This window comes from Octopus sinensis, linkage group LG5, assembly GCF_006345805.1.
Source record: "Octopus sinensis linkage group LG5, ASM634580v1, whole genome shotgun sequence".
Classification (NCBI taxonomy): Eukaryota; Metazoa; Mollusca; class Cephalopoda; order Octopoda; family Octopodidae; genus Octopus; species Octopus sinensis.
This window is the reverse complement of record NC_043001.1, coordinates 51025872-51038018: the sequence shown is the minus strand read 5'-3', so window position 1 is coordinate 51038018 and position 12147 is coordinate 51025872. Positions and strand designations below refer to the sequence as shown.

Here is a 12147-nt window from a genome sequence, read left to right as displayed (position 1 = left end):
ATGATCTGGTATTACTCTAACTACCAGATGTGTTCTGTCCCAGTTGTAATCTCCATTCCTGCAGGCATATGCAGAGTGCAGGCCTATTTACACAGTCCATTTTGGCCACTCTCACTCACTTTTCAACAAAACCACTGGAAGAAAGAGCCTTCCTGTCTACCGTTACCTTTCTCATAAAGTGGAATTTAAGAGGTTTTCCAGGGCTTGGTTAAAGAATAATCTTTTTAATCTTATCCACTATACCATCTCTTTTATCATAGCCACTACAGTGGAAAACTGGCCACCCTTTTTAGGCAAAGGAAAGCAGCAGGGCAGTTTTCATAATGAATTCAGTTGACAGCTAGATCTGTCCTACACATGAAAAAAGCTGTTCAACATAAATCCACAAGACAGCAATATTTAGACATGGAACTAATTCATGCAGGACACTTTTACCAGCTTGTACGCATCTTAAACATGCCTGGCTAAAAGGGCTATTGTGTTTATGGAATTTCTTCCAACAGACAATGCTCATCTGTTGTTTAATGGCAAGGCAAGAAGATAACTGGAAGTTGTCCTTAAAGTTTGGATTTGAAAGTTCTTTCTAATAAATTGTTAATTCGGCCCTCATCAATGCTTCAAGTCTTCCACTAGAACTCTTGCCCACCATCAACATTCTATGAAATATAAGTATTGACAAACCACCAGCTGCATTGTCTTTAATAGTCATTTTGCAGGTCATTAAATGAAAGAAAATCTATCAAATTTTGATGACTGTAAAACAAAATATTATTTTTGACAATTTCTGATAAAAGTTTTATGAAAAGTTAAAATTTTTTATAACCCTGTTAATTAAAGAATCTCTTGGGGAAAAATACATAGGAATGATTTCCTGTTATCTTTTCAATGTATAAGGAAGGACTTAAATATAGTGTTACAAGTTCATGAGATTCTTGCTCCTATTATATACAGCAGTTATCTGATATGTGCTTTTGCTTCTTATTTACAGCTTTGCTGGACTGAATTTTTGATTGTTAAGTATTATGGACAAGGATCTAGTACAGAGCTAGAACAGAACAGACTGGTTACCCTTTAATATCTTAGCATTTAAACCAGCCTTATCTAACCCAAATATTCTACCTGTTTTATTGTCAAATTTGCTTGATCTGGTCTCTCACACTTACTCTACAATACCACTCTAAAAATAAGCAATTACATCATCAAAATCAAAAATATGAAATAATTTATGATAAATATAAAGTAAAGTGCATAAATAAGAATTGTAACACTTGTTGTTTCTTATTTCTTTATCTTGTCTATACACTTTGTTTTGACATAGTAATTTGAATACTAAAGGGTTAAGCAGGTATTTTGGATCTTTAACAACACAACAGCTGGAACTCATAGAAAATACCTGATACCTTTTTCAAGGTAAATAAACAAATTGCAACCGATTATAAATTTCGATAAGGGAAAATTGATATGTATTCACACAGACAACTCACGACTCAGATTACTCATAACTACTCACGACATCTATTTTCTTGAACAAGCTTTGCATTCCCAGAACACTTGAAACCACTTATGCTGTCTAAAATTTCTTTTTTTGGTGCACATTTAGGGTTAAAATGGTCAGTTCCTGATTTCATTGCAAAATATGAGTCAAAGTGGCTCTTTAATTTTCTCCAAAGATTAGCATCTCCATTATATTCAAGTCGAACAGTCGCATAAACCTGAAAATAAAAGGAGTTAAATCTAGTTTATTTTCAAAAGTCTGTTACACAAAATTTTGGAGATACAAAATTAGGGCAATAAGTTAAATATTGAAGATTTTAATAGTGGTAAAATGACAAATATTAGATAGTCAAATGAATAGAAATCAAATGAAGAGTAACTGAGACATAACATAATACATTTTTTGAACACTTCAGCACTTTAATATTGGACAAAGATCACTCAACTACATTGACATTATTGGCAAAGGCACACAACATTAAACAAAGGACTTATCAAAACTAATAGAGACAAAGATTTCTAGTGCAGCATTGTGAGATGCAAATCACTTGTTGCTACTTGAGGAAGAATCAAATAACGGAGACTTTTAAAGTTAAGGGTTTCACAGAGAATCACCAAAAAATGGTGGTTAACAGATTTCTTTTGCAACTAATTGGCTTTGGATTCCATCCTACCATACAGCCAAAATTCTGTGAATGAAAATTTGGTTAAAAAAAATTGTGTAAAAGTGTTTTGGAAGGACAGTTACAGTTCCTGTTCTTGGATAGTAGATATAATCTATCACCAGATTTATCCCCATTGCTTATCTCTTGGATATCTTTCACAGAGTTCACACAGTTGCAAATATAAACATTCTTCAACCATTTCAAATTGACTACATTGAGCTGAGAATGGCCAAAATGTTTAACAGACCTATGAGCAAAGTTGCTCCAGCTCAGAACATCCTGTTTATTTAAATGCACGATTTATCCAAGTATATACTATCTAATGTATCCTTCTTATTTTTAAGACAATAGGATGTGATATAAGTGTGAAGAGGCTGCTATTTATAATAGATATAACAACTACATAGAGATTCTATTACAGGCCAGGAATTGTGGGGATTCATAATATGAATAATGATTTCAAGAAGGAAAGATATAGAGATTTGGTGTTAACATCACTGCCACCACTGCCACCACCATTAGTACTATCATCACTGCCTCCATTGCTGTCATCATTTTTATATCTCATTCCATTCTTGCACAGGTTCAATGATTCCTGAGAATGACTTTAAACTGTTCAGGAGTTCCAGCATTTTGAGAAGTGTGGAATTACTATTTAGCTACTATTGTTCCCAGGTCTATTCTAACCCAGAATAGTGGTACATGTCAGGATCTCAGCTATGAGTTAAATTGTATGTTACGATCTAAGCCAGGGTATGTTGAAATCATAGGATGCATCATGATAATGATAAGAACAACAATGACAATGATGCCAATGACAAAGATGATGGTAATGGTAGCAGCAGCAGCAGTGACAACAACAACAAAAGCAACAACATCCTCAGCAGCAGCAGCAGCATTACTACCACCTCTGCTACCATTGCCACCACCACAACTATTACCACCAACAACCCACCACCACCACCACCATCATCATCATCTCCATGCTTCTATATAGATGAATAGTTTACAAGATATTTCAAAACTTTTGATGTAATAATAACAGAAAATGTTTTTTTTTTCTCTCTCTGTTACTTAATCTGGCAATTGACTTATCTACTTAATTCTTGGATTAACAGGTTAATCAAACAAGGGAAATCAGCAAAACTGTTTGAAATCTACAAGGGACCAGAATACTGGACTAGCTGAAAACTGAGATTTTGGATGCCTATAATTAAAGGCTCATGTTCCTATTACTTATGGATTTATGTGCTTCATAGCTTTTATTCCTAGAAGGAAGTATGGAAATATTTTCAATTCAAAATATCAACATTTAGAGAATTGTTCTACAATTGAAATAGATAAATAAATAGTTTAATAAAAGAAAGGCAAATTATAAAAAAAAAAAATTAATTAAACTTCTAAGAACATTTACCGAACTATTTTTCAGTTCTGTTGAAACTGGTGATGCATAAGATGATTTTGGTTCTGTGATGTTAAACCTTTCACCATAAAACTGATGAAGCTGTGAGGCAAAATCCTTATATACACCAGGAACTTCTTTCATAAGCTCATTTTGTATACATGTAATATTCTCTGTTTTATATACATACACAACAGCTAGTTGGTAGCTACTCGATATTTCTTCTGTAAAGAGGAAGTACAAAAAAAAATTATAACAACAATGACAGCAACAACAACAACAACAACAATAATAATAATAATAATAATAATCATTTCTATTATAGGCAAAAGGCCTGAAGTTTTGGGGGAGGGGACTAGTCAATTACATTGACCCCAAAAGGATGAAAGGCAAAGTCAACCCCAGCATCATTTGAACTCAGAACGTAAATACAGACAAAATACCACTAAGCACTTCACCTGGCATGCTAACGATTCTGCCAGCTCGCCACCTTATAATAATCATCATCATCGTTTAACGTCCGCTTTCCATGCTAGCATGGGTTGGACGGTTCAACTGGGGTCTGGCGAGCCCGAAGGCTGCACCAGGCCAGTCAGATCTGGCAGTGTTTCTACAGCTGGATGCCCTTCCTAACACCAACCACTCCGAGAGTGTAGTGGATGATTTTATGTGCCACCGATACAGGTGCCAGATGAGGCTGGCAGACGGCCACGCTCGGATGGTGTTTTTTATGTGCCACCGACACAGGTGCCAGACGAGGCTGGCAGACGGCCACGCTCGGATGGTGTTTTTTATGTGCCACCGACACAGGTGCCAGACGAAGCTGGCAGACGGCCACGCTCGGATGGTGTTTTTTATGTGCCACCGACGCAGGTGCCAGACGAGGCTGGCGAACGGCCACGATCTGATGGTGTTTGTTACGTGCCCACAGCACGGAGGCCAATCGATGCGGTACTGGCTACGGCCACATTCGGATGGTTTTCTTATGTGCCACCGGCACTGGTACCACAAAGATACAAATTCCATTGATGTTCATCTATTTTGATTTGGTTTGATTTGATTTGGTTTGATTTTGATTTTCACTTGCCTCAACAGGTCTTCACAAGTGTCACAGGAAGGAAGGTATGCACAGGTGGACTGACTACGTCCCAGGTAGGGGCCACGGGTTATGGCTTCACTAGTCTTGCCGGGTCTTCTCACGCACAGCATACTTCCATAGGTCTCGGTCTCTAGTCATTTCCATGGTGAGACCTAACGTTCGAAGGTCGTGCTTCACCTCCTCGTCCCAGGTTTTCCTGGATCTACCTCTTCCATGGGTTCCCTCAACTGCTAGGGATTGGCACTTTCTCACACACCTATCTTCATCCATTCTCGCCACATGACCATACCAGCGCAATCGTCTCTCTTGCACACCACAACTGATGCTTCTTAGGTACAACATTTCTCTCAAGGTACTAACGCTCTGTCGAGTAAGTACACTGACATTACACATCCATCGGAGCATACTGGCTTCATTCCTCATGAGCTTACGCATGTCCTCAGCAGTCACGGCCCATGTTTCACTGCCATGTAGCATGGCAGTTCGTACACATGCATCATACAATCTGCCTTTTACTCTGAGCGAGAAGCCTTTAGTCACCAGCAGAGGTAAGAGCTCCCTAAACTTTGCCCAGGCTATTCTTATTCTAGCAGTTACACTTTCAGCGCACCCACCCCCACTACTGACTTGGTCACCTAGATAACGGAAGCTATCAACTACTTCTAGTTTTTCCCAATAATAATAATAATAATAATAATAATTCCTACCTAGCAACTCTAATGAAAGGATGGCTTTGCCATGAGGCTAGCAACACAATACCAAAGAAAGTCAGTTGAAAATTTCTTCTCCCACTTTTCCTTTTTTTTTTTTTTTGTTTATCAAATATTCCTACCTAGCTACTCTAATGTGCCCATCCTCCCACCCACACCTCCTCTTCCCAGGATCCAATCTGGGAGTAAGGCAATTATTCTTCTCTCTCTCTCTCTCTCTCTCGGCAGCCCCACAAAGTTTGCTCTGTGAGAAGGGTGTATGATTCTTGCTACCTTGATAACCTACAGGAAGAAAAGCAAGACCTATATAAAGTCTAATGAACTCTTATGAGGCAATGGCCACCAAAATAGTATATACCTAAGAGGCAGAAGCAGTCATAACACTTGAAGACCCCTTGTAGGAGACGGAAACTCTAAAAAGTAACCAGGTTTACAGGAATCCTATATCCTAGGGTAGGGATTCTGCCAGTGATGGTGTCATGGGAAAAAAATACAAATGGTTATGCAACCTAAAATTCACTAACCCTCATCGTGAGTGCTGAAATGTCAAATAAAAATAGAAATGAGAATGGCATGAATGAGGCTGGAATATCTTGTGAAGGTCTCTTGCTCAGTGGGTGCCCCATGGGTGAACAGCATGGGCCCAGTCACCATCAAGTAACTGCTAAAAGATGGTGGATGAAAGAAATGAATGTGGTTGTAATGGAGTGCTATTTTCTGGGTAATCTGAGAAATGATAATGAAGTACCTGCTAGGGGATATAAGAAAAGAATGCACAGGGTGTGGAGCGACAGAATCCTATTTGAATTAAGTGAACAAAATTTATATGACCAAGCTACAGCCATCAGAAAGAATGAATGGTTATCTCCAGTTGAACTAGAAAGCATTAAGAGACAGGTGCTTAGGGATAGTAAGACTAGCGGTGAATGGAATGATGAGGAAGAGAATGCAGATAGTGAAACTATGGCAGTAGAGTTGAAGGAAGAAAACGAGCATGAGGCTGAGATTATTGATCAGGAAAGCAATGAGAGAACTGAGGAACAGATATCCATTTTAAACAAAATCATTGATATTTGGACCTCTGGTGAACAGAGCTTTTATATGGGGTTTAAAAAGTAGCCAGAAAGAAACTCAATGTCAGAAAGAAAAGTGATTTCACTGGTGATATCAGGACTCACAACATCACAGATACCAACAATCTGATAAATGCAATCTCGATCATTATAGCCCAGTAGTTAGGTTTGAAAGCCAAAGGTAAATGTCAACATGACCTAAAGGAACCATGGTGGAAAAGGAGAATAATGCAGACTATTAATGGGACCAGAAAACATTAATATTCTAGGACAGAAAAACAGAAATGAAGCTCTGTGAGAACAATATGACCTAAAGCTATTTGCTAAGACTGAGAAAGAAATTGAGAGTTTGATGGCAACAGTGCAGATGATTAGCAAAGATATTGGCATAGAATTTGGGATCGAGAAATGTGGTGTAATGATTCTCAAAAGGGGGAAAATCAGTAAAAGCTATGGGATCAAGCTGGAAAGTTGTGAAATGATAAAGGAAGTCAGAGAAGAAGGATATAAGTACCTGGGTATCATTGAAAGAGCTAAGATGAATGAACACAAGATGAAAGAAATGTACAGGAAAGAGTATTTGAGGAGAACTCAGCTTGTGCTCCAATCAAAGCTAAATGGTTGCTATAAGATTAGAGCAATTAACATGTGGGAGGTTGCTTTAATGAGATATGGGGCAGGAATAGTATCTTGGAAGAAGAATGAATTACAAGAGATAGACTGGAGGACACGTAAATTAATGACAATGAACAAGGAACCACACCCCAAGTGTGATGTGTCAAAATTGTATATAAGGAGGAAAAAAGGAGGACAGGGATTGGTGTGTTGTGAAGGCTGTGTAAGGGAAGAAGAGAATAGCCTGGCTTGGTATGTCAAGGGGAGTAAGGAAGAAATGATTGAAGCAGTGAAAATGCAGGGAACCTTAAAAAGTGAATGAAGCTGTAGATCCAAAATGATTTAAGAAAGACCAGAGGAAGAGCAGATGAAGAAAATTTAGCAGGACAATAAAATGCACAGTCAGTTCTTGAAGAGTAAAGATGAGATTGATTGGAATAGAACCTGGCAATGGTTGCAGAAAAGAGACTTAAAAGGGCCCACTGGGGCATTAGTGTGCAGCACTAAAGAACAAGCGCTCAGAACAAACTACTCCAAATATCACATTGATAAAAGAAGACTCGCCACAGTACAGGATGTGCTCTGAGAAGGGAGAAAGTATAAGCCATATTGTTAGTGAGTGTTGTTAGCTCAGACAAAGGAGACACAACAATGTGGCCAGATATGTCCACTGGCTGTTGTGCAATAAAGCAAACCTCGAGAGAGCCAAACAATGTTATGAACACAAGGTAGAGGAAGTAATGGAAAATGAACATTACAAAATAATCTGAGATTTTAACATAAAGTGTAACCAAGCCATAGAGGCGAGACGGCCAGATATTGTGATCATCCATAAAGATACAAAAGAAGCAAAGATAATAGATGTTGCAATATCAGGTGATTCGAGGGTGAATTGTAAGGAAACAGAAAAGAGTGAGAAATACCAGCCACTGCGGAATGAGATAGAAAAGGTATGGGGCATGAGGAAAGCGATGATGATACCGGTGGTAATTGGAGCGTTAGGAACAGTTTCCAAGGGCTTTGAAAAACATTAAGAATATTGGAGCTGCTGCCAGGCTCTAGGTGATACAGAAGACAGCATCGTTGGATACAGTTCGCATTCTAAGGAGAGTATTAACTCTTTGAGTCACAGGAGAAGGCACTTCTTGAAACTTTTGATGATTTATTATTGCCTGCTTTCAATTAAAGAACAACTGCAAATAGCACGGCAAGAATCAAAACATAATAACAACAACAACAGCAGCAGCAGCAGCAGCAGCAGCAGCAACAACAACAACAACAACAACAACAACAACAACAACAACAACAACAACAACAACAACAACAATAATAGTGCTAGTGCATGCATATACAGCAGCATGCATGCACACATACATGCAAGTACTGTCCAAATCTCCAGCCAATCACATACAGTTAGCTGGCATTCAATTGGTGTATCAAGTTTCAGGCATTTTGATTGAGTTTTGGATAGAAAATTCACAAAAAAGTCAATTCTATTGATTTTTTAATGGCTTTGTAGGGTGACTGGGAAAATGTAAAGATGTGCACGACCATCCTTGGACGGTTTTAAATGACCATAGAAAGTGTGAGTCCTCTAACTGAAACATTGTCGATTTGTATAAAGGACACACACACAGACATTTTGCCGTTTATATATATAGAGATAATCCTGAAATTTTGGAGCCAGAGGTAAATCAATTACATGGATCCCAGTGTGTAACTGATACTTATTTTATCAACCCTGAAAGGATGAAAGGTAACGTTGGCCTCAGCAAAATTTGAACACAGAACATAAGCATTTTGCTCGGTATGCTAGCAATTCTGCCAGTCTACTGCCTCAATAATAATGATAATAATAATAATAATCTTTTTATTATAGACACAAGGCCTGGAATTTGTGGGGGCGGGGAACAGTTGATCACATCAACTCTGTACTCAACTGGTACTTAATTTATCGACCCCAAAATGCTGAATGACCAAGTTGACCTTGATGGAATTTGAATGCAGAATGTAAATACAGGTAAAATACTGCCAAGTATTTTAAAAAAAGAAACTGGAAAATTCCTGACCAAAACTGAGAAATTGTAACCTCTCTCCCTTGCTCGACACACACATCAAATTTAAGTATCTTAATTTTCTTTTTAAGACCATTGCTGCTTCCGTGGACCAGTATGCATGGGTATTGGGAAGCAGTAATACAACACATAGGTGATGGTTTCAAATCTCTTCCAGAAATTGCAAGAGATCTAGTTAAAAACTTTTATTTAAGCAACAAAATTTCTTTCAACAATTTCTTTCTCTTAAGCATGACACATGCATCAGGTACATACAAAAAAAACAAATTGACATATTAAAATTATTGAAAATAATAATAATAATCACTATCATCATTATCCTTACTATTATTAATTGTCATGAGGTATCTAAACAATTTGAGTTGAAGAAACAGAACAATAAAAGAATTTTATTTGTAATCAATAGATACATTTATCCAATCCCAAGTAAAAAAAAAATCATCATTGTCCCCATTGACTTCATAGCAAAATCTATGCCTGGATTACATTCAAACATCCATTGCAAATAGATGCAGCTTTTTTTTTAATCCTTTTTTTTTCTTAATTTTTTTCCTTCAAACACTCATATGATGTCAAAATCAATGCGAGTGACCACCACCATCAGCCTCATTCTTCTTCTTCTTCTTCTTCTTCTTCTTCTTATTATTATTATTATTATTATTATTATTAAGGTAGTGAGCTGGCAGAATCGTCAGCACACCAAACAAAATGCTTAGTAGCATTTTGTCTATCATCACGTTCTGATTTCAAATTCTGCCGAGATTGACTTTGGCTTTCATCCTTTCAAGGTCAATAAATTAAGTACCAGTTGCATACTGGGGTCGATCTAATCGACTAGCCCCCCTCCCACAAAATTTCGAGCCTTGTGCCTTGAGTAGAAAAGATTATTATTATTATTATTATTATTATTATTATTATTATTATTATTATTATTATTATTATTATTAAGGCAGTGGACTGGCATAATTGTTAGGCTTAGTGGTATTTCATCCATCTTTGTTCTGAATTCAAATTCCTTTGCCTTTCATCTTCTTGAGGTCAATAAAATATGTACTAACTGAATACTGGGGTCGACATAATCAACAATACCCTTCTCCCAAATTTCAGGCCTTGTGCCTATAGTAGAAAGATGATTATTATCATTATTAAGGTGGTGAGCTGGCAGAACTGTTACCATGCCAAACAAAATGCTTAGTGATATTTCTTCTGGCTCTTTACATTGTGAGTTCAAATTATTATCAACACCATTATTGTAAACATAATTTTTACCATCATCATCATCATCAACTATGACATTAAATTCCTCATAACTGTTTCCTTAAAAAAACACAGTATTTTGCAATTCAATTATCCTTTACAAAGCTGACTGACCAGCTCAGTACAACTACTAAATCTCCTACAATAATATGAATGCTATTTTTAAAATGCATACATGTTTTTCAACCCACCAGATTTTAGGGCAGTATGACTACAGTAGAGTTAGAGAGAGTATAATCAATAAGACAACTGATCCAACACAAACACTGGAGTTTAGGCATCTTCTATCTGAATTTCTGGCTTACTGTATAAACATATGTGTTTCACTTTTATTTGTTGTTGCTGTTGTTGTTTAAGTGCAGGCTAACATTGGTTACACTGATCTGTAATGAAAGAAGTTTCAAATGCATATACCACCCTATCTTTTGTTCAGGCATAACTGTGTTTAACCCTCTAGCATTTAATCCAGCCATATCCAGCCTGAATATTCAACCTGTTTTGTGTTAAAACTAACCATATCCAACCTCTCTCACCTACTCTGCAATGTCATTCTAATAATAATACACAATCACATCATTGAAATCTCAAAGCTATGAGATAATGCATGATTAATTCGAAACAATGTAAATAAATAAGCATTATATTTGACAAAGAAATCTGAATGCTAAAGGATTAAACCTACATCATCAAAAGAGTTCTTTTTGACTTAAATTTAGGATGAATTTTGAAGGATGTGTAGTTATCTCTACCAAGTCGAACTGCTGAATATTAGCTCTCTTTCTCTCCCCCTCTCATGTAAAACTAAGTGACTAAAATAATGTTGCAAAATTCCGTTATACTTGTAAAAAAAGGGATATGCCTAATGTGAGATTACATCTTGTATGCTAGCAAATACAATAATTATACTTTTCAAACACAGAATTCATCTCTCAGATTTATCTCCAGCTTTGAGTATTTTATTGGCTCATATCCAAGACATAAGGATTACAAACATATATACCTAGGTATTTCCATATCTGGTTTTATCACTTGAACTTACCAACACAAAAAAGTGCTTCTCGGTTCAATCCATTGGTAAAATTACAGCTGATAACTTCACTGACTGCACTAATATTATGGTAAAATTTATAATTCTTCCTGCAAGATATTGTGCAGCTGACCCTATCAGGAATGTCTGAACAATTCAATAGTGCATTTAAGATGAGGTTTTCAGCTCTGCATATTTCGCTGCTGTTAACTGCAAACAAAAATATAAAAAATATTTAATAATAAAGGATTTTTTAAAAAATTTCCAAAGTGCTTGGTACCTCCATTTTTAAGTGATCACTGCATGTCATGTCACATATTGTGGAGGCGCATGGCCTAGTGGTTAGAGCAGTGGACTCGCGGTCAAGGGATCGCAAGTTCAAATCTCAGACCGGGAATGGTGAACTTCTGCTGACTTTTTCACTGCAACTTTCTCTCACTCTTTCCTCCTGCATATTGCAGCTCACCTGTGACCGACCAGCATCCCATCCAGGTGCGGAACCTATATGCCAAAGAAACCGGGAAACCGGCCCTTATGAACCAGCGATGGCTTGAGAAGGAACAAACAATATATGTTACATATTGTACATAGCAATTCTAAAGTCATTACCACTAATAATGTAGCATTTAAACCAACTATAACCAGCCAAAATATTCTACCTGTTTTATGTTCAAACTGGTAAAAATAAACAAACACATTATTGAAATCTCAAAGCTACAAGATAATGCAT

The 12147-nt window shown here is 37.0% G+C and overlaps 1 protein-coding gene across 5 annotated transcripts in view; it reads right to left on the bottom strand.

Annotated features, from left to right (window-relative positions):
* Nucleotides 1-12147, bottom strand: part of LOC115212292 — a 284252-nt gene that overhangs the window by 124690 nt on the left and 147415 nt on the right. For all 5 annotated transcript variants that reach the window (XR_003881705.2, XM_029781135.2, XM_036503427.1 and 2 more), the window contains 3 exons: nucleotides 11430-11627; nucleotides 3574-3785; nucleotides 1511-1712 (listed from right to left, as the gene is read on the bottom strand). Coding sequence is in view for 4 of the 5 variants with exons in the window: in XM_029781135.2 (XP_029636995.1) it covers nucleotides 1511-1712; nucleotides 3574-3785; nucleotides 11430-11627 (612 nt within the window). In the remaining variant the exon portion in view is untranslated. The remainder of the gene's footprint in view (nucleotides 1-1510; nucleotides 1713-3573; nucleotides 3786-11429; nucleotides 11628-12147) is intronic.